The sequence below is a fragment of the Saimiri boliviensis genome, chromosome 2, assembly GCF_048565385.1.
Source record: "Saimiri boliviensis isolate mSaiBol1 chromosome 2, mSaiBol1.pri, whole genome shotgun sequence".
In the NCBI taxonomy this organism is placed as follows: Eukaryota; Metazoa; Chordata; class Mammalia; order Primates; family Cebidae; genus Saimiri; species Saimiri boliviensis.
Genome location: NC_133450.1, coordinates 56,825,800 through 56,848,891, shown reverse-complemented (window position 1 = coordinate 56,848,891; position 23,092 = coordinate 56,825,800). Strand labels below are relative to the sequence as shown.

The following is a 23,092-nucleotide window of genomic DNA, read 5'->3' as shown; positions in this document are numbered from 1 at the left end:
GTGATAACATCTTTTGTTATTTATAAGGAGCCCCTTTTGATCATACCAGACTTTATGCTAATGAGGTGAGTCAGGGATCAATCACCACAAAGACCAAGCTTGGAGAGGATTGGAGAGTAGGACATTTCAGCCCCACCCTCCAGTTCCCAGGAAACGGGGAGGGGTGATGGAGATTAAGCTCTGTAAAAACATTTGAACAATCCTCAATGAGCTTCCAGGTCACTGAACACACAGAGGTGCTGGGAGGGTGGTGTTCCTGGAGAGCGCTTGGAAGCTCAGAACCACCTCCCACATACCCTGCCCCGTCCACCTCTTCATCTCTCTGTTCACAAAATGTGTTTCCTTGAGTTCTGTGAGACATCCTAGCAAATTAGTCAAACTGGAGGAGCGGGTGGTGGGAACCCCGATTTATAACCAGTTGATCAGAAGTATGGGTGACAACCAACTGCTTGCAAAGTGGAGGCAGTCCTGTGGGACCAAGCCCTCGACTGAGAAGAGCTGGACACTGTGTGAAGAACACTTAAAGCCCTTTCAAGAGAAAAATGAGCCCGTGTTGTAACTACAGGAGGGTTGACCCCTTCAGGAGATTCGATGCTGACAGCTCCCACCGAAATCCAAGCCCAGCAGCTACCACCAAAGTTTCAACCCGTTCTCTCTGCCCCTGCGGTGCCTACCCAACATCCATTCCCTACACCACCGCCAATGCCACCTTTTCAACAATAAAAATGAAGTCATGCATCTTCCGCAGCTGAAAATTCTCCAACAGCTCCTAATCTCACTTCATGAATAAATAAATAAATAAATAAATAAATAGGCAAGCCCAGGGGTCAGCAAATTTTTTCTGTAATGGACCACATATTTCAGGTTTTGCCTGACACCGTGTCTAGTGCACTGTTGTGCTGCTGTGATGGGCTACACTAGAGCGAGGCCACAAAGGAAACAAAGTTTGAGACAATCAATCACTCTCAGGGTGTGCAAGTGTGAAAGTGGCCATAGACAACATGTAAAAGAACAGATGCCAAGGAATCTTATTTGGCCTATGGCTGTATGCACCAGGCTCTCACATCAGTCTTTGCATTTGCTCTTCCCTCTTCCTGAAATGCCCTTCTACAGATTTTTGCATGGATGGCTCCAAGTGCTAGATAACTCAGTTAACAGATTAGACATATATTTGGAGAAGCAGCAGGATGCTAAAACAAGGAAATAATTTGAAAAGAGTTTTTAGATATTTCCATAAAAGTATTCAAGTAGCTGTGACTGGGAAGAAAGCAGGATTTTGTTGACCTTGTTTGCACTTTCTTTTTTTTTTTTTGCAATGGGATCTCACTGTGTCACCCAGACTGGAGTGCAGTGGCATGATCTTGGCTCACTGCAACCTCTGCCTCCTAGGCTCAAGTCATCTCCAGTGTCAGCCTCCTGAGTAAGTTGGGATTATAGGCACATGCCACTACCCCTGGCTAATTTTTGTGTTTTTAGTAGAGATGGAGTTTCACCATGTTGGTCAGGCTGGCCTTGAACTCCTGATCTCAAATGATCCACCAGCCTCAGCCTCCCAAAGTGCTGGGATTACAGGTGTGAGCCACCGCACATGGGCATTTACATTTATTTTAAGCCTTAGTTGATTATTTTTATTTTGAATTACCTGGGGTAGAAGAGAGAGAAGACACTGTAGTATCACCATGTTTAAGACCTCTAAAGTGTCTCTTTAAAACAATTTTTTTTGGCCGGGCACGGTGGCTCAAGCCTGTAATCCCAGTACTTTGGGAGGCCGAGGCGAGTGGATCACGAGGTCGAGAGATCGAGACCATCCTGGTCAACATGGTGAAACCCCGTCTCTACTAAAAATACAAAAAATTAGCTGGGCATGGTGGCGCATGCCTGTAATCCCAGCTACTCAGGAGGCTGAGGCAGGAGAATTGCCTGAACCCAGGAGGCGGAGGTTGCGGTGAGCCGAGATTGCGCCATTGCACTCCAGCCTGGGTAACAAGAGTGAAACTCCGTCTCAAAAAAAAAAAAAATTTTTTTTTAAACTTTTATTTTAGGTGTGGGTACATGCGAAGGTTTTTTTTTTTTACATAGGTAAACACTTGTCACAGGTGTTTGTTGTACATATTATGTCTTCATCCAGGTAGTAAGCCCAGTACACCGTAGTATCTTTTCTGCTCCTCTCCCTTCTCTCGCCCTCCTACCTCAAGTAGACCTCAGTGTCTTTTGTTTCCTTCTTGTGTTCATAAGTTCTTATCATTCAGCTCCCACTTACAAGTGAGAAAAGGCGGTATTTGGTTTTGTGGTGTTGTGTTAGTTTGCAAAGTATAATAGCCTTCAGTTCCAACCACGTTCCCACAAAAGACATGATCTGGTTCTTTTTTATGGCTGCATAGTACTCCATGGTGTATATGTCCCACATTTTCTTCATCCAGTCTGTCATGGATGGGCAATTAGGTTGATTCCATGTCCTTACTATTGTGAATAGTGTTGCAATGAACATTCGTGTGCATGTAAGACCTCTAAAGTCTCAATGTGGCCCTGCTGGCTCCTTCTGGTAACTCTGACCTCACGGCAAGTGTTGCCTTTTCAGGGGAAGTTTCTCCCACTACAATCTTGGTGATACCCTTCCACACCTATTGCATGTAGCTGTTTCACTTTCTCACAGCATTCAATCACAGCCTGAAATTGTGGTGCTCATTCACGTATGTCCTTGTTTATTGTCTTTCTTTGCCTGTCGTCCTCAGAAGCACAGGGATCTTGTTTGTCTTTTTCTGTGCATCTGGCACTGAGTACAGCGCCTGGCACACAGAAAGAGTGTGAGAAAACATTTGTTGACTGAACGAATGGGACAGATGCCTAACTAAAGAAGGCAGCAGCCAAAACGTTCTAGAACGAGATCTGATTATATGTGAAAATCTCTGGTTGTCCTTCACAGAGCCTTAAAAGTGACTTAGACACCAGTTTAGAGAACTGTTTCAACTTTAGCTAATAGAGTTAAATTAATTTAGGTCAAAGCAAATTTGTCAACAGAAGAATTTGGATTTGGGCCAAATTAGACTTGGGGGAAATTTTGCTATGACATCTTTAGAAAATGTTTTCAACTCTTTCTTTATTTTTTATCCACTTGTCTATTTTCCAAAAATGTTTACTTTTTGCTTCCACCTCTTTTTTTTTTTTTTTTTTTTTTGAGACAGGGTTTCACTTTGTCACCCAGGCTGGAGTGCAGTGGTGCAATCTCTGCTCACTGCAACCTCTGCCTCCCAGGTTCAAGTGATTCTCCTGCCTCGGCCTCCCAAGTAACTGGGATTATACAGGTGCCCACCACCATGCCCAGCTAATTTTTGTATTTTTAGTAGAGTTGGAATTTCACCATGTTGGCCATGCTAGTCTCGAACTCCTGACCTCATGATCCACCTGCCTCAGCTTCCCAAAGTGCTGGGATTACAGGTGTGAGCCACTGTGCCCGGCCTTCTTTTTAAGATTTTAATTAAGTTGTGGCTTATTCTCTAGAGAAACATAGCAATTGAAACATCTAACAATACAGAATTTATTGAAATTAAATCACATTTCCTTCATCTCTATGTGTGACTATGGAAATAGTTCAATATGCAGAGCGTTCATTCAGCATATAGTGAACAGCTGATTTGTGTCAGGCTCTGTGCTGGGCACTGGAAATACTGTGGTAAACAGGCCCTCATTCTCCTGTGAGAGAGAGACATAAAACAGACCTATTTAAACAGACCAAAATGTCAAGTTTTAGTAGGGACTAAGTAGGAAATAAACAAGGAGCTGAGAGGGACAATGTCAGACGGCCTATTAGGTCGGTGCAAAAGTAGTTGCTGTTTTTGCCATTCCTTTCGGTTGCGGAAGTAGGGATATCTGAGAGAAGGCGGCGGCAGTGAGAAATGATGCTGGTCTGAACTGGTGATGGCTGTGGACAGAAGAGGAAGAGGAGAGGCTGGAGTTACAATTTGGCAGTAGAACTGACAGGTTTGCTAGTGAATTTGATGTAGAAACTGAGGATATGAGAACATATCAGTTAGTGTACAGTTGCGAAAACAGACATCATTCTAGTATTGTTTTGAGATGGAGTTTTGCTCTTGTTGCCTAGGCTGGAGTGCAATGGCAGGATCTCGGCTCACTGCAACCTCTGCCTCCCAGATTCAAGAGAGTCTCCTATCTCAGCCTCCCAAGTAGTCGGGATGACAGGCATGCACCACCACGGCCAGCTACTTTTTGAATTTTTAGTAGAGACAGGGTTTCACCATGTTGGCCAGGCTGCTCTTGAACTCCTGGCCTCAGGTTGTTGCAGGAGCAGCCACAGGAAACATCTCTCGGACACCGAATATTGGAGGAAGGAGTTTATTCGGCCGGGAGCCAGGTGGCATATTTGCCTAATATCCAAGCTCCCCTAACAAAAGAAGGTCCCTTCTTTATATAGGCTTATACTTTAGAGGTTACACGTGGAAGAATCTTAGGTTCATAGCTTAATATATGAAAAGGGTCTCTGTTTACAGTCTTAGGAATTACATATGAAAAGGGCTTCAGTTTACAGTCTGAGGAATGGAAAGGGGAAATTTACAGTCTTAGGAAAAGGGAAGTTGATCTGAGATGCCTGAGTGTCCCTCTTCAAGGTGATCCACCTGCCTCGGCCTCCCAAAATACTGGGTTTACAGGCAGGAGCCACCATGCCTGGCCTCATTCTAGTATTTTTTTTTTTTTTTTTTTTTTTTTTTGAGACGGAGTTTCACTCTTGTTACCCAGGCTGGAGTGCAATGGCACAATCTCGGCTCACCGCAACCTCCGCCTCCTGGGTTCAGGCAATTCTCCTGCCTCAGCCTCCTGAGTAGCTGGGATTACAGGCACGCGCCACCATGCCCAGCTGATTTTTTTTGTATTTTTGGTAGAGACGGGGTTTCACCATGTTGACCAGTATGGTCTCGATCTCTTGACCTTGTGATCCACCCACCTCAGCGTCCCAAAATGCTGGGATTACAGGCTTGAGCCACCGCGCCCGGCCTCATTCTAGTATTTTTAAATAGAGGGGATTTAACATAAGGAATCGGTCTTAGAAGTGTTGGAAAATTTGGAGGAACCAAAAGGGGAACATGTGCTAACCTAGAGATAAGTATCTGCAGGAAGTCACTGCCACTTGAAAGGCAGGAGGAATAGGCGGGAGGTGGTGATGTTATCAGAGCCCAGGAGCGTCTGGCATCTGACAGTGCAGGAAGCTACTGAAGCTGCTGGAGCTGGCCACCGCCTGACACCGATGCGCTTGCTGGAGTCCCCGCAGCTGCCGGTCACTGCGGCACCCCTGGCCAGAGCTTAAACAAAACAAAACAAAACAGCAACAAGAAAAATGGGTCTCTCTCTCATTTTATGCAGATTCCCACCAGCGCTTCCCATTGGAAGCATCTAAGTAGGCCAGCTGGCAAGGGAATCTGGGAAACGTAGTTCACAGGATTTCAGCCAACTCCAGCCAAGCAGTGCACAGGATTTTGGGAATGGTACTTAGCTCAAACAAGCCAACGGCCAGCCCATGGAGAAACTGAAAGATTTGTTTTTAAGTAGCAAAACAATCCCATAGCCTTAAAAAAGTTCTTTTCCTTTCTTTCTTCAAAAGCAATATGTGGCCAGGCACGGTGGCTAACGCCTGTAATCCCAGCACTTTGGAGGATGAGTAGGTGGATCACAAGGTCAGAAATTTAAGACCGGCCTGGTCAACACAGTGAAACCCCGTCTCTACTAAAGATACAAAGAATTAGCTGGGCCTGGTGCCGCACACCTGTAATCCCAGCTACTCAGGAGGTTGAGGCCGGAGAATTGCTTAAACCCGGAAGGCAGAGGTTGCAGTAAGCCGAGGTTGCACTGTTGCACTCCAGCCTGGGCGACAGGGTGAAATTCCATGTCAAAAAAAAAAAAATAAAAGCAACATGTGCCCATTAGAAAAAAATTAGAAAATACAAACAACAGAACATAAGAAGGTCCATATTCCCACTTACTCAAAAACAATCATTAATAACATCTTGACACCTCTCTCTCTGTCTCACACACACAGACTCTTACCTTATATTCCATTTTATAACCCATTATACTAAATTTATACAGTAAAACATTGGCTGGACATTTACTTTGTTCCAACTAGCTTCCAGTGTTATTTATGTTCTACCAACATTTTCCTGTTATAAATATTAAGAAAGAAATTGAAAACAAATGTGCACTTTAAGGAAACCATTTGTGAATAATACAATTGTAACCTCCAATTTGACTATTATGTGATTGTTCACTTATGTTCAAAAAAGATAGCTATTTATTTTAACTATAAGGTAAAATGCCAAGTCTTATCCTGTTCATTTCCTTTCTGAGAATTTCTGAGCTGGAAATGAGCAGGCTAGAAGTGGAGAGGAGCCACAGATACAGACTGCAACGAGAGCCACCCCGTTGCCCTGTCTGCTTTCCATGGAGTCAGACTTCTGATGGGCAAGCTGGTCCTCTGGAATGCACAGAATGCAAGATACCCAGGCAAAGTGTCTTTAAGGGTAGGACTGTTTATTATGGCTATGGGGTGACCACAGATTTCTTTGGTGTTATCTGTTAGAATGCTTTTGACTGCTAGTAGCTGAAAACCGTGACTTAATTTGGCTTTACAAATAAGGATATGTATTATCTCACATAACTGGAAGTGCAGAGGTAGGACAGGCTCCAGGGACAGTAAGATAGGCAGCTCAGTGATGTCACCAAGGTCCCAAGTTCTTTCAGTACTCCGCTCTGCCTTTCTCTGCGTTGGCTTCATCCTGAGACTGGCTCCCTTCATGGGGATGTGACGGCTGCCAGAGGCCACTGGGCTGCTTGTTTCCTTTTTCATGTGCAGCAAAAAAGAAAAAGAGACCTCTCCTTTTAATATCATTTCTCTTCAGTTTGAGCAGGTTCCCAGCACTGTTGCACATTGAAGTCACAAAAGTGCTGTAGCTGTATTCATTACAGTCAGGCTCTGCGTCATGATATTTTGGTCAACAACAAACCACATATAGGATGGTGGTCCCATGTGATTATAATACCGTATCGTGACTGCACCTTTTCTCTGTTGAGCTATGTTTAGATACGCAAATACCATTGTGTTACAGCTGCCTAGAGTATTAAGTAGGGTAGCATGTTGTACAGGTTTGCAGTCCAGGAGCAGTAGGGCACACCGTGGGGCCTGGGGAATAGTGGGCTGTGCCATCTAGGTTTGTGTAAGTGCACTCCACCATGTTCTGAACAAGGAAATTCCTTAATGATGCATTTCTCCAAATGTATCCCCTTTGGTAACTAATGCATGATTGTATTTGTTTATTGCTTTTTTTTTTTTTTTTTTTTTTGAGACGCAGCCTCACTCTGTCACCCAGGCTGGAGCGCAGTGGCATGATCTCTGCTCACTGCAACCTTGGCCTCCCAGGTTCAAGTGATTCTCCTGCCTCAGTCTCCCTAATAGCTGGGACTACAGGTGCCTGCCACCACACTGGGTAATTTTTTGTATTTTTAGTAGAGACGGGGTTTCAGCATATTGGCCAGGCTTGTTTTGAACTCCTGACCTTGTGATCCACCCACCTCGGCCTCCCAAAGTGCCACAGGCATGAGCCACTGCGCCCGGCCTTATTGCTATTATATTTTTATTTTGTATTATGTAGCATTATTTATTTTTTCTTTTTAAACTGCAGATACCTAAGGCTTTATCTTCTAAAATATTAATTTATTAAACTGGGGTGAGGCCCAGCTGTGAGTCGTTTTTCAGAAGCTCCCAAGTGATTCTAGGATACAACCAGAGTTTTCAACCACGGATTTGGCCAGCGCAGGTCACCTGCCCACCCCTAGACCACTAACAGTTACCAGGGTAATGCCATAAACTGACTGGCTTGGAATGGCAGTTCTCAAAATGTGGTCTCAGACCAGCAGAAGCAGCTCCTGGGAACTGTCAGAAATGCAAATTATCAGACCTCATCCCAGACCTACTGAATCAGAAACTCTAGGGGTAGGTTTAGCAATTTGTGTTTTAACAAGCTGGCCAAGTGATTCTAATGGTCACTAGAATTTGAGACCCACTGCCTTAGAGCAATCAGGCTTTTTCTCTGGAGGGAGGGAGAAGGTAAATAAATGAAGAAAAGCACAGTGGTCTGTCAGAACTGGGAAGTCCAGGGCCAGTGAAGCCTAGCACTGCCTGCCTCCCACTTCCAGGCCCGGAGCAGGAAAGGGTGGGATCAACTACCCGAACCTCAGAGACCCCTGGCTGTAGAAAGAGGGCCTCATAGCAATGGTGCCACTGATATGAACTGTTAGGAAGGGAAGAAGGCACATTCTGGAAGCAACCACTCATTCCACACTGGGGATCTCAGACAAGTTTCTGCAGGGCTACAGGCTAAGAAGACTGACTTGGTATACACTTCCCTAAAAACCTACAAACTTATTTCTACCTCTGCAAACTTCCAACAGGATCCAGGAAAAGAAAAAGGCCATTAGGTAAAAACAAAGAAACCTGAACAAAATCATGACTTTAGTTAATAATGCATCAGTATTAATTCATAAATTATGACACATGTACTATGCTGAAGCTAGACAGTAACAACAGGGGAAACTGGGTGTGGGGCTTACAGGCACTCTGCATGTCAACCTTCCTGACCTGCCTGTACGTCTAAAAGTATTCTAAAATAAAAAGTTTACTCTAAAAAAGATACAATGAATGCTGTACAAAGACACAATTTGACACTATTCGTATAAGCCATGCAAAGCCTTTTTCGATGTTTTCAGCTTAAATGAGAGCTGAGTTGGAAGGTATTTACGAGCATTCCTAATAATGTCACACTTTCCAGAATCTGCACACAGCCAGATGATCAAAGAGCAGATGAGAGAGGCGGAAATTGTCTCTGTGCTGAGAAACAAGAACTGATAGAGAAAGTAACTTTCTTTGCCATCCTCTTCCACCTGGAAGGGGTAGGATGTTCCTCAGAGAGAGGAACATCATCAGATCCTTCCTTCTCTAAACCCACTTTATACCAGTGAGCTCCAGACCGGAAATGTATTTCGGGCACTTTCTTCTTATTTCATCGGCTCCACTAAAATAAATTCACTCCTGTATCCTGAGGGGTGGACCACACACTCCAGCACACAGAGGGACAGCTCATTACCAACTGATCTCAACAGACCTGTGCATCATTGAATTTCTGGTGATTCTTGGAAATCCTGGGCCATAAATGGAACGCAACAAGGGGCAAAACCTAATTTGTAGTTTGGAAAATGACTCTTAATGTAGTGTACTAAATAATTTATGGGAAGTTTTGCTTATCTCCCTTCTGCACCAAGTATCAGTAAAGAAACCAATAATTAAAATAGTCATTACTGGGGAAAGTGTTATAACTAGAGTTAAAACAAGAAAAAGAGTACTTCAGGGCAGAAACATTTCGTTTCTATGCCAGACATGTGGCTCAGAATGATTTTCCCTCCATACCCCCGTGTTACTACATTGGAATCTCTCAAATTTTGTCCTACATGGTTTGCTTGTTTGTTTGTTTGTTTTTGAGATGGAGTCTCGCTCTGTCACCTAGGATGGAGTGCAGTGGCGTGATCTTAGCTCACTGCAACCTTTGCCTCCTGGCTTCAAGCAATTCCCTGCTTCAGCCTCCTGAGTAGCTGGGATTACAGGCTCCTGCCACCATGCCCAGCAAGTATTTGTATTTTCAGTAGAAATGGGGTTTCACCATGTTGGTCTGTCTTGAACTCCTGATCTACCTGCCTTGGCCTCCCAGAGTGCTGGGATTACAGGCATGAGCCATCGTGCCTCGCCCTACGTTGGTATACTCTTTCAGAGTGACCTTGGGCAAGTTCCTTAGCCTCTTTATTCTCATTTTTGTCACCTTCACAATGGAGAATAATAGTACCTATTCTTGGTGGTGTTATAAGAATTAACTGAAGTAATGTTTGTAAACTTTTAGCACAGTACCAAGTGTTGCAAAAATGTTTGATTCATCAATAGATAAGATTGCCTTTGCTCACATTGAAGTCATGCTAAATAATGACAAAGCTTCTGATAATATAGTATGGCAAAAACACACAAACAAATATGCAGGCACAGCTAGGAGGAAGGGAACCTCAGGCATGGCAGTACTTTGATGGAAAAAAAGATACGTAGACCCCTTTCCTCAGCTGCTGCCAACATGCTCAGTCCTGCTGAGGAAGCTAAGGCTGCATTGGGGTGAGGCCCTCACTTTATCCTGTGACTAGTACCTTGTCTGGCAGCATCAGCCCCACACTCACCCGCACCATGGCCTCTGTCTCAGCGCTCGCCTTCACCGACTCAACCCTCATTCTGCACGATGATGAGGTGACCATCACAGAGGAGAAGATCAAAGCCCTCATTAAAGCGGCCAGTGTCAATGTTGAACCTTTTTGGCCTGGCTTGTTTGCAAAGGCCCTGGCACACGTCAACATTGGGAGCCTCATCTGTGACGTGGGGGCTGGTGGGCCTGCTCCAGCAGCTGGTGCTGCACCCGCAGGAGGTCCTGCCCGCTCCGCTGCTGCTGCTCCAGCTGCGGAGAAGAAAGGGGAAGCAAAGAAAGAAGAATCCGAGGAGTCTGATGATAACATGGGCTTTGGGCTTTTTGACTAAACCTTTTTTATAATATGTTCAATAAAAAGCTGAACTTTATTTATTTTTATTTTTTATTTAAAGATGAGGGTTTTACCATGTTGGCCAGGCTGGTCTCAAACTCCTAACTTCAAGTGATCAGCCCACCTCAGCCTCCCAAAGTGCTGGGATTACAGGTGTGAGCCAAAGTGCTGGGATTACAGGTGTGAGCCACCATGCCCGGCCAAAAAGCTGACCTTCAAAAAAAAAAAAAAAAAAAAAAAAAAGAAGATATGTAGACAGTTTTCATCAGAAATTAAAAAAAAAAAAAAACATGATGGAACCCTCTCATATTTCTGTTGGGAATGTAAAATGGTACAGCTATTGTGGAAAACAGTTTCGTGGTTCCTAAAAAGTTAAACATAAGCTGGGCATGGTAACTCACGCCTATAATCCCAGCACTTTGAAAGGCCGAGGTGGGCAGATCACTTGAGGTCAGTAGTTTGAGACCAGCCTAACCAACATGATGAAACCCTGACTCTACTAAAAATACAAAAATCAGCTGGGCGTGGTGGCAGGCACCTGTAATCCCAGCTACTTGAGAGGCTGAGGCAGAATTGCTTGAATCCGGGAGGCAGAGGTTGCAGTGAGATTGCGCCATTGCACTCCAGCCTGGCTGACAAGAGCGAAACTCCATCTCAAAAAAAAAAAAAAAAAGAATGTTAAAGATTTACCATATGTCCCCAAAATTGTACTCTTAGGTATATTCCCCCAAAGAATAGAAAACAGGTACTCAAATTACTTATGCATGCCTGTTTATAACAGCACTATTATAATAGCTAAAAAGTGGAAATAACCCAAATACCCATCAGTGGATGAGTGGATAAACAAACTGGTAGTATCTGCACAATGGAATTATCATTCAGCCATAAAGAGAAATGAAGTATGGTAAATGGTACAAAACATTATGGTAAGTGAAAGAAGCCAGTCACAAAAAGTCACAGAGTATGTGATTCCATTATTAGGAAATATCTAAAATGGGTGAATCCACAGAGAAAGCAGATGGGTGGTTGCTAGGGGCTTGGGAGAGGGGGCAATGGGGAATAACTGCTTAATAGGTACAGTTTGCTTTTGGGGTGGTGAAAATGTTTTGGAACCAGAGAGGTGGTGGTTGTATAACACTGTGACTGTACTAAATGCCACTGAATTGTTCATTATAAAATGGTTAATTTTACACTTTGTGAATTTTACCTCATTAAAAGAAAACAAAATATATAAATAGGACAGTGTTACAGTTAAGAAGGCAGAAGCTTCTCTTCCACTCAACTGAGACTTTTTGGTTTCCTCATCTGTAGGAAAATGAAGGTGAACTGGGTGACCACTAAGATCCCTTCCAGTTCAAATTCAAAGGTAGGGAAACTCAGCATTTTTCTTTCTCCGCTCTTCCTCCACATGCTTGGAAATGACTGCATCTCTGCTGCAGATGCACACCGGAAGACAATATTGCTGTAATTAAATTGTAGGGAAATTAATTTGTTTTAGTTATTATGGCAAGGTATTTTAATATTCATTATTATGACACAAATTAGTGGACAAATAACTAAAGCAAATGCACTTTAACAATTAGCCTGGGTTTTCCCTCTCTGATGCTCAGACCCAGAGCCTGTGCCTGGCTCCAGTCTGTCTGTGTCCCTCCGTGCAATCACACACTCTGATTTTTCCAGTCACGGTATCTCTGATTCCTCTGCCAAATGCAGTGCGGGCAGCCCTGAGCTGATTGAGAGGTCCTTGATTGATTAATGAGTGCCCTTGCCAAGCGGGGATGGCACCAAGGGATTGAATTCCTCTCTAAACTGCCCATGCTTTACAACCAGCGTAATCTAGAACATCGTCACTAGAACTCAGATTATTGCTCTAGTTGTAACTAGTTACAATTTTACTCTGAAATTATTGAAATATTATTTGAATAGAAAACCAAATTTACCCAGTCCTGGGATTTGAGGTCTTAGGTCAACATGTTCATTCTGGAAGGTGGGTGTATCATTTTCTGTATTTTACTGACCTCCACACCCCACCAGCGATTACAGGTTTCCATTCCTTTGTAAATTCCCTCCTCATCATTCCTAGAAATATAAGGTGTATCTACAAAAAACCTTCAGCTAGAAAAATTTCAGCCAGTTACTAAGGATTATCTGTCACCTTCCTTATTTTTGATTCTGTCCCTTTTCAGGGATATCTACTGAGGTTTACACAGTCCCCAAAGCTGCAAAATGTGCAACACTATGCCAACCAGGGTCCACACTCAGGCTGCCTTAGACTAGGTTTCTCCTGTTCACCCCATTATCCATAGTGCCCTCGGAGGAGGTCACTGCAGGAGCCAAAGCAGTTTCTTCTGTGCAGGGTTCAAGCAGAAGTGGAGAGGAGGGCTTTCATCCTTTTTGGTATTGTACTTCATTTCACTCCTTGCTGCAAGTGAACAGTCCTCCAGGTTTCACTTTATGTCTCTGTTTCCCAGCAAACATTCACTGCTCAGAGAGAGGAAGCGCAGAGACAAACACCCTGCAGAACTCCTAACTACTCCCTCCACTGGCCTCTAAGGTTTTGTGCTGGGTCAGGCTAATTTGCCTGACTCTTTTCCCTAGACTTCTCTTTGGGGAGGCTCTGCAGCCCCTCTTGCAAATAGATCCTTCCAGATAAGCCCAGACATACTGAATCTGAGTGGAGGCTGCCGTGGCTCAGGGTCAGACATTGAGTTTCCAGTAACTATTTCTTAGGCACCCACTAAATGCTAAGCACTAGGGTTCCAAGGATGATGGTCTCCTCTCATCATGGAGCTGCTTTGGGAATTTAGACAACAGCTCCTTGAGCAGTGACGGCCCATTCAAGCCTTTACCCCAAGGAGGGGTACCTCCTGCTCAAACCTAATATCAAAGGTGCCAACTAATCACTGACTTGGCAGAGAACCTCTCTCAGTGTAACTAGAAGTTTCATCAGTTTTTTTCCCACCCCCTCCCCCTTCACCAAAGTTTCTTAAACACTCCACCACTGACTCCTCCCCCTCAACATCCCCCAGGTTAATACTCAACCACGTGCCTCTGTCTACTTCTTTCCAACCTGTGGCAGCACCTCTCTTCTACTCTTAGTTCTTGTCCTGGATGTCCCTCCTTTTCTCCCCTCAGAGGCAGAGAGGAGAGGGCTGCTGGAGGAAGAAGAAAAGTGAAAAAGCTATAGGGGATTGTATCCTAACAATACCTGAAAAACTTGTACATTCTTTTCTTCAACTTAAATGAGGAACCCAAGTGTACACTAATATGAAGTAAAAAGGTGCAAATAGCTTTGCATGCAATATATGAATCTTTTTTTTTTTTTTCCTGATTCTGATCACTAGTTTTCAGTAGGAAAGGGAATCAAAACTCCATAGAGCAAATCACCTTATCTGTGGATAACCAAAAAGTCTTCTCTGTGGTGTCTGTCCCTCTTGTGAAAGTACAGCTCTTGTGGGAAAAATGAGAGACCTAGAATACAGTGTATCTTCTGGGGACATACCTCTGTTACAGAAGCGTGTGATTAATTTTGGAGGTAAAATTTCAAAACATCGTATTTTAATAGGAAGCTTGACAGGTGGATGAAAACATCAAGCAAAGCAAAATACACCATTTGCAGAGTTCAATCAGAGATGACTCAGCATTTCTCCATTGTGCTCATCCGCGTCTCCTCAAGCACAGAGTGCCTTGCACACAGTGGGGGCTGAGGGAAATATTTGTTAATGCGCTAATTTTAGTTAAAACTAGATACCTCCTAATCTCTCAGTGGCTTGAACTGGGTTAATCAGCAGAGGAATGGAGTAAATAAGAAAAGGCACTAGATAAAGATAGAACAAGACCACTAAGACCACTGCTTAATAAATATATTTTATTTATTTATTTATTTAGAGATAGAGTTTCGCTCTTGTTACCCAGGCTGGAGTGCAATGGTGCACGCTCGGTTCAACGTAACCTCCGCCTCCCGGGTTCAAGCGAGTCTCCTGCCTCAGCATCCCCATTAGCTGGGATTACAGGCATGTGCCACCACAATTGCCACCTGGCCAATTTGTGTGTTTTTAGTGGATACAGGGTTTCTCCATGTTGGTCAGGTTGGTCTTGAACTCTCGACCTCAGGTGATCCGCCCAACTCAGCCTCCCAAAGTGCTGGGATTACAGGCGTGAGCCACCGCTCCCAGCTTCTTGGGATTATTATTTTGCTCAAAAGTCTATGAGATGTTGCAGTTAATTCCATTTACATTTTCAATGTGAGATCTAGGTTTTCAAGTTTGTTATGTGATTTTATGCAAAACAATATGTAAATCCGGCGGATTCTAAAAATTCAGTCTGTTCTCCAGCTGCTCCCGTGGTCACAAACAACTAAGGTTGGCGCCGGGCTCTCCGGGATCCTTCGCGGAGGGGCTAGAGCAGGCGGGGATGACGGGCTGGGGGGAAGGGCGGACCCGAGGCGGGGAAAGGGCGGGGCTGGGGCGGGGCCCGTGACGCGCGGAGTCGGCCGGCTTAAGGGCCAGACCTCTGCCTCTCCCGGAGACTGGCCGCAGCGGCTGCGGTGGCGGCTTCACATCTCCAAAAGGCGTCCTCCGACTCTGCGCCGCCCTGCTCGCCGGGCGAGTCCGGCGCTGGGTGGTGGAGCCCCGCACCACTCCCGCTGGTTCCCGAACGCAGATCCCTTCTCCCGAGAGTTGCGAGCAACTTTCCCCTGTCCCTGGCGCTACGGCGGCTCGGGGACCGTGGCAGGCGCAGGTTGTTGAACCCCGGACCACGCTCCCCGCGCCTCGGCTTCGCGCTCGTGTAGATCCTGCTCCCTCTCTGGGTGCACGCTGGGGGTCCCGGACCTCGACTCTGCGGGCGAGATGCCCCTGGGACACATCATGAGGCTGGATCTGGAGAAAATCGCGCTGGAGTACATCGTGCCCTGTCTGCACGAGGTGGGCTTCTGCTACCTGGACAACTTTCTGGGCGAGGTGGTGGGCGACTGCGTCCTGGAGCGCGTCAAGCAGCTGCACTGCACCGGGGCCCTTCGGGACGGCCAGCTGGCGGGGCCGCGCGCCGGCGTCTCCAAGCGACACCTGCGGGGAGACCAGATCACGTGGATCGGGGGCAACGAGGAGGGCTGCGAGGCCATCAGCTTCCTCCTGTCCCTCATCGACAGGCTGGTCCTCTACTGCGGGAGCCGGCTGGGCAAATACTACGTCAAGGAGAGGTCTAAGGTAGGACGCGCTCGGCGCCCTGCCGCAGCTGCCCCCGCGGGGACGGGAGGCACTTGGAGTCCGTTGCGTGTCGCCTTCTCAGGGCTGCAAGCGAGAACTTTGTTTTTTAACCAAGAAGCCTGGTTTGTCTCTCCTCACTGCTTCCCCCCACCCCTCGCCCCAGCTCTTCTGAGCGAAAGTCCACGTTAAGGGGCCCAGGTGAATCAAGATGATGACCTTCTGTTGACTTTGAAATATTGGCTCTGGTGGGGTGGCAAAAGCCGGACAAGCTGTGGCTTTCGTCCGATTTTAAGACAAGAGGTTTTCAAAGATCCAAAGGAGGGAAAGGGTATTAGAAACACTGTGTATCATCTAAGACACACGTGTTCTTAAGATCTTAAACGCCTACTTTAAAGCCACCTAGTACTGCCCTTCATTGTGGTCAGAAGAGATTTCGACAAAAGCACTCAGAATTCTGGAGGCAGTTGTGATTTTGCCATGTGGCAGCTGGTTTGTGAAGTTGGGCAGGTATGAAAGGGTAAAATTCCACTTCTGAATGCTGCCTCTGCCCTCTGGGACCCAGCACAGTATAAGACCATCTTCTTGACTGAAAATTCTCTCCTGGTGCTGAGCCCTACCCCACCACGTTCCTTTTCCTATCAATTGATGGCAAAGTCCACTCAAAACAACCAGTTAAGTGCTCACTAGAGAGTAGTCAAGCACCTCCGGAAAGAAACCGTGTTTTTGTTCACATAGCAGGAAGTGACTCCCTGGGTGGTAATTCATCTTGGAAACATTTACAGGTAGATTGGCAGAAAAACGGTAACATGTAGGTACTGCGATGTTGGTGCATGCACATTACTTTGGGATAAGCTTTCTGGGTCTTTCCTTAAACGGCGGTTGAGCCAGTTTTACAGTAGCGGTTCTGAGTGACTTGCGCGTATCTTCTGGTCTGGTTAATGGGCATTCAGAACTATGGAAAACTTTTACTGAAACAGCGAAGCAAAGCATATTGGCATGAGAGGGAAGATGGACATTCACCTATGCACTGCTCTTTGACAATAAATGTAGTTTTCTCAAATCAGTCTCAAGACTGATTCTGTCTCAAAACAGACCATTGTTCTCTCAGTTCTCTGTTACACTGAGAGGAACACTCTCAATGAAGGCCGAGTGGTGAGGATTGGAAACCGGTGGGAGTGAAGGGGTGGCGGTGGATATGACCGCGGTGAAGAGTCATAGGTTGCTGTACACCTTCCAAGCCAGAGGCCATGAATAGAATATCTGAAAGCATTGTTATTAACGCACACAAGTAAAGTAAATCTTAGGAGAAAATGCTGCTTTCTGAATTTTACTTTGGGGAAAACTTCAGTGTTAGCTGAACTCGGTAGAAGACTGATTAAAGTGTTACTTTACTCTTCTACCATTTTGGTGGTGGATTAGTCATTTTGTCTTTGACTAGTTTGGTTTTTGTATTAAATCACCTTGCTGTCTTCTGTGGCGGGGGTGGGGGAGGGGAAGGGTCAGCCTCAGCGTCGCTGAGGTGCTGGTAGCTTCAACCTGGAAGAGCAGATGGCTTCCTATCGGGTTTTTGAATGTTTCTCCTTAACTCAGGTGTTAGGAATTTTTCCTCATCATTCTAAGAGTGGAATTTGCTCTGAGGGAAGTCAGGATTAATCGGTACAAAGAGGCCACTAACATGTTAAAAGTTAAATGTTTTTATTTAGCTTTGACCTAATGGATAGCGGTAGGGTTTCAGACCAGAATTTAACTCAAATGGAATGAAAAACACTAAGTTAGGTTCAGGGGAAAAAAGATCTTGTAGATATGATTCATCAATTATAGGTTATCTTTTGGGTGGAATGAAAAGCTTTCCAGGTGACCCCGTCAGAAGGTGGTCGTGAGTTGAAAAGAAAATTTATCCTGCCGCACACCCAGATTTCCAGGTTTACTTTGGCTGGTTTGTCACAAAGCTCTTAGTTCTGCCCTTCAGATAAATCACCTTTCCATTAGAACATTCCCTGGCCAATGATAACCAAATGCAAACCAGGCTTGAACAAACAATTAGTGTAAACTGTTTTAAGTGTGCTTTCCTTGTATACAGAAATCTCCTTAGTGTTGTCTCCTGGTCTTGGGTTTCTTGTTTGAAGTTCGTTATAGGAACACTTTCCATTTCTATATGATTTATATTGGTTTCACCTTTATTCCTTTTTTTTTCTTAAGCCACTTTTCATCCCTCAACTGAGTTCTTTATTTTGTGCTGCTTTCCAGAGCAGTGATACAGACCCAGCTGACTGGTACATCTTTCACGTATATTTTCAAGAAAAACTAATGTTTTAAATTTATTTTTAAGTTTTTCTTAAGGATTTTTTTTTTTTTTTAATTTTTAGTAGAGATGGGGTTTCACCGTGTTAGCCAGGATGGTCTCGATCTCCTGACCTTGTGATTCACCCAGCTCTGCCTCCCAAAGTGCTGGGATTACAGGCGTGAGTCACCACGTCTAGCCAGGAAATTTTCAAACATGCATAAACATAAGAGGCTAATATAATGAGCTCCCATCACCCAGTTTCAACAATTGCCAATATGTACGTTTATTTCGGACCAATTGTTTTTAGCTACTTTAAACTTCTTGCGGTTATGCTTATTAATAACATTTACCCAAGTTTCTTTTTTTGGTTCTTTGCTGGACTTGGAAAGATCATTGAATAATGTAATATTGCCCTTTATCTCAGTAAAGCAATAACAAAGGCATTGGTAGTAAAACAGAAAGATATACTGGACCTAAAATTGAAATTGTGGAAAAATAAGGAAAGAAACATTAGATGGTCCTGTTCCCTGCCAAAAAAGTTGTTAATGGTCGGCATTTACCTACCTCATTTTTGTTGGACAGAAATCCAACGGTGAGAGCCGGGTGTGGGGGCTCAGGCCTCTCATCCCAGTACTTTGGGAGGCCGAGGCGGGTGGGTCACAAGGTCAGGAGTTCGAGACCAGCCTGACCAACACGGTGAAACCCCCATCTTTACTAAAAATACAAAAGTTAGCTGGGCGTGGTGGCGCGCCTGTAATCCCAGATGCTCAGGAGGCTGAGGCTGGAGAACTGCTTGAACTCGGGAGGTGGAGATTGCAATGAGCCGAGATTGCACCACTTCACTCCAGCCTGGGCGACAGAACGAGACTTCGTTAGACTTCGTCTCTAGGCAAAAAGAAAGAAAGAAAGAAATCCAAGGGTGTTGAAGACCCCTTGGCAGAAGTGGTTCCTGTAATGTACAGCAGTATGGCGCCCCCTAACTTCAAGCATGATCATTGCTTTCAGGTTAACAAAGGATTTATCCGCTACTCCTTTTTGGACATTTTAGACCATATCAAAGATAAACACCGGTCATAATTTTCTCCTTTTCCTTTGGCTGCCTAGATCTTGAAAATGGCTGTTTTTCAGAGTATGTATAATTTATAGAACCAAAAGTGTCTCTGATTCAAATAGCTCCCTGTAGACTGGCTAGTGACTGATAATAAGAACTACCTTTTATTGAGCAGTTTGTATCGTCTGGCATTATGCTAAGCACTTTACAAATACTATCTTGCTTCATCTTCAGAAACAGAGTCTTAAACGTACTGAGTGATTAAATACTTTGCCCAAAGTTTCAAAGCCAGTGGTAAGAAAGAATTTAACTTGGGGTTAGGAGCTTAGGCTCAGTGTTACTAACCTTATGGCTTTAGGCAAGTTGCTTGGTTTACACGAGGTGTAAAATGAGGGGAAATAGTGCCTTAAAGCTGTTGGGGGAAGAAGCATTAAATAAGTTGATGTGTATGAGTTTTTTAGCAGAATTCTGAGCCTTCATCATTGTTCTAAGTCGCCAGAGGGGAAGTTCGGGATTATAACCCAGGTTTGTCTAACTCCAGAGACCATGTTCTTTCCTTTTATGCTCTCCTACTTCCATCCTTTCTTTTTTCTTTTTTTCTTTTTTTTTTTAAAGATGGGGTTTCACCATGATGGCCAGGCTCGTCTTAAACTCCTGATCTCAGGTGATCCACCAGCCTCGGCCTCCCAAAGTGCTGGGATTATAGGTGTGAGCCACCGCGCCCAGCTGATGTGTTCTTTTCTCAGGAGCCTCATGACCTCCATCGTTGCTTTCCTGCTTGTGCTCATTTCTTCCCCTCCTTTCAATCCAGCTTTTGCTGCCCGCCCATGCACATGGCTCAAGATGGCTGCTCCACAATGGCCGCCTCAGCCTTCAGTTCCAGATGAGAAGAGACTTGAGGAACATCCCCGAATCCCTATTTTCATGGCCTGGGAGAAAGTCTGATAGTCTCGCCTTGGCTCAAGGGACCTATCTGCCTTAGTCAGGCACGGTGGGAGGGATGTGGAAACGATGTGTCACAAAAATGGTCGCCAGGGCCCATGAGAGGCGTAGTTCTTTTGAGAGCTGGATGCCATAAATGGTGCCTCTGCAATTAGAATCTTTTTTATCTATCTGTGAACAAGGTATTTTGGGGAGGACTGCTCAGTTTGAAGCTCTGGAACATCTTCTGTAAGGATGTAAAGGATTCCTCTAAAAGCTTTTGTATTAGAAATAACTTGCCCAGACCGGTAGCTCACGCCTGTAATCCCAACACTTTGGGAGGCTGAGGTGGGCAGATCACAAGATCAAGGAACCAAGACTGTCCTGGCCAACGACAGCAATGGTGAAACAATGTCTCTACTAAAAATACAAAAATTAGCTGGGCGTGGTGGTGGGCATCTGTAATCCCAGCTACTTGGGAGGCTGAGGCAGGAGAATCGCTTGAACCCGGGAGGCCGAGGTTGCAGGGAGCCAAGATCGCGCCACTGCACTCCAGCCTGGCAACAGAGCGAGACTCTATCTCCGAATAAATAAATAAATAAATAAAACAAAAATAACTTAGCTCCTGGAGGAAGGAAATCACAGTAGTAATTTACAGAATGCAGCCCTAGTGACAGTGAAACAAGTCTCTCCAGTGGGCAAGCCTTCAAGGTGTTTTTTTTTTTTTGGTCTATTTTGTGAATGACACTTGGAAACAAAGAAGGCGGGGTGGGGGGTGGTGGTGGTGTATGTTTAATTTGTAATTTTCTTTTGCTCAATTTTGGGCCACTGGCCACTTCACTACAACCTTATCTGCTTCAGTGAAGTGGATAATCAGGGGATATCGATTTAATTCATTCACAGATCACTCAGTGCTGCACGCTGTGGTAGACCTGTCCGTGGACGGGGGGAAGGGAGGTGCCAAGTCATTATAAAACCACCAAAGAACTACGCTGAGAGTTGAGCGTACTGTGCAGTGGTTGTCACCAACTCCTCTTTTTCTGGTTAAAAAGCACACTTTTTTTTTTTTTTTTTTTTTTTTTTTTGAGATGGAGTTTCGCTCTTGTTACCCAGGCTGGAGTGCAATGGCACGATCTCGGCTCACCGCAACCTCCGCCTCCTGGGTTCAGGCAATTCTCCTGTCTCAGCCTCCTGAGTAGCTGGGATTACAGGCATGAGCCACCATGCCCAGCTAATTTTTTGTATTTTTAGTAGAGACGGGGTTTCACCTTGTTGACCAAGATGGTCTCGATCTCTTGACCTTGTGTTCCACCCGCCTCAGCCTCCCAAAGTGCTGGGATTACAGGCTTGAGCCACCGCACCCGGCCCCTAAAAAGCACACTTTTACAGTCATTAGCCATTGTTTCTCTTTGGGTTTTCTCCAATTTCTCTGTTAACTTGAAGCAGCCAGAGCAACTGATCAAAGCTATACAGGACTTTAATAATATGGGTTTTTAGGGCTAGAGAGATATTAGAAAGCACATGTCTCCAATGTCTCGATCATTCAGCAGTTGTTTTTATATTTGGAGAGATGATATCTTGAGCAGATCCTTGAGAAGGGTTGGGTAAAAGGTACTTTAATAGAGAAGGAATGGCTGGATGCGGTGGCTCACACCTGTAATCCCAGCCCTTTGGGAGAGCGAGGGGGGTGGATCATGAGGTCGGGAGTTCGAGACCAGCCTGTCCAACATGGTGAAACCTTATCTCTAAAAATATAAAAAATTAGCTAGGCATGGTGGCGTGCACCTGTAATCTCAGCTACTCAGGAGACTGAGGCAGGAGAATCACTTGAACCCTGGAGGCAGAGGTTGCAGTGAGCTGAGATTGTGCCACTGCACTCCAGCCTGGAAAAAAAAAAATAGAGAAGGAGCTACACTGGCTGGAGTTGTTCCGTGAGTCAGGTAGACTGGGCCCAGGGTCTGTAGGTTAATTCAGCAGCATCACCATTTTATTTGGGAATTTTAAATATAATTCTGACTGAAAATTGATAAACAGCCTTATGCAAACCTGTCTCTGCATTAGGCTTTGGAGTGTCATGAATTATTTCCCTTTCTAACCTTTCTGCTTCAGCTCAAGCAAAATTAGTAAGTTTTTTTCCTGATTCCTGAATCTGGCTGGAAAAACTTGTCATTTCATTAGTAACAAACAGCCTTGCATTTTATGACCCTATCCCAAGAGCGCACACCATGTATGAAAGACTTCTCTGATGAAACTTAAAGGTCAGGGTGGAGTTCTACCCAACCTATAATGAGCAGAGTTCAGGCACCCCCAGCATCTTGTGTACTTCATGATAAAGCTTGGAAGGCTGCTCATGTTTGGTTTGGCAAGGCCTCTGCTTTTGACCTAACTTTGCAGCCCTAGGTAAATTCAATGACATTTTGATCCGTGCCCACCAAAGACCAAGGAGTCGCTTGCAGATTAACACTATAGAGAAGGTTATTAATTTTTTGTTAATTATTATGGCAGCAGACTTGACAATTCCTAGCAACACTTTGTCGTTGTTCACTAATATTGCTCTAAGAAATGGGTGTCGCTTTTCTCTAGTGTTTGTCAAATGCATGTGTTCTGACAGTCTTGATAGTTCAGATGTATTTTGCTGGTTATCTGCCGGGAGTGCCCAGTGGATAGCTGAATCCAGAGGCACTGGAATTGTAAATACAACAGACGAATCATTTTATGATGCCAGAGTTCAGCTTTGGCAGATGGCCAGGAGCCGTTGATTTGGCTCAGATTCAGTGCTGTCTGTCTGTTTGCCCTTTCTCTTGACTATTTCCATCTTAAACCGGTATGACACTTACTTTAATTTTGCATCTTGTTTCGATATTGATTGTGGGTGAGTTTCTGTCCCTGTTTTTGGTGAGTCCATAATGACTATATGTTTTCCTGCCCTGGTCCCAACACAGTCCCAGCCTTACAGACCCTGGGTTTGCTGGCGTATAATGCAGGCTTTCAGATCTTGCACTG

The 23,092-nt window shown here is 44.8% G+C and overlaps 1 protein-coding gene and 1 pseudogene across 2 annotated transcripts in view; both read left to right on the top strand.

Annotated features, from left to right (window-relative positions):
• Positions 1-9,490: 9,490 nt before the first annotated feature.
• LOC101028674 (large ribosomal subunit protein P1 pseudogene) lies at positions 9,491-10,663 on the top strand (annotated as a pseudogene).
• Positions 10,664-15,129: 4,466 nt separating this feature from the next.
• The window catches only part of EGLN3 (egl-9 family hypoxia inducible factor 3), a 28,355-nt gene continuing 20,392 nt past the window's right edge, over positions 15,130-23,092 (top strand). Inside the window, exon 1 of one of the 2 annotated variants that reach the window (XM_039469070.2) lies at positions 15,130-15,551. In XM_039469070.2, the coding sequence (XP_039325004.1) occupies positions 15,477-15,551 (75 nt within the window). In that variant the 5' untranslated portion in view covers positions 15,130-15,476. Of the gene's footprint in view, positions 15,834-23,092 lie in introns of both variants that reach the window. The other variant, XM_003924218.3, reaches the window with a different exon arrangement.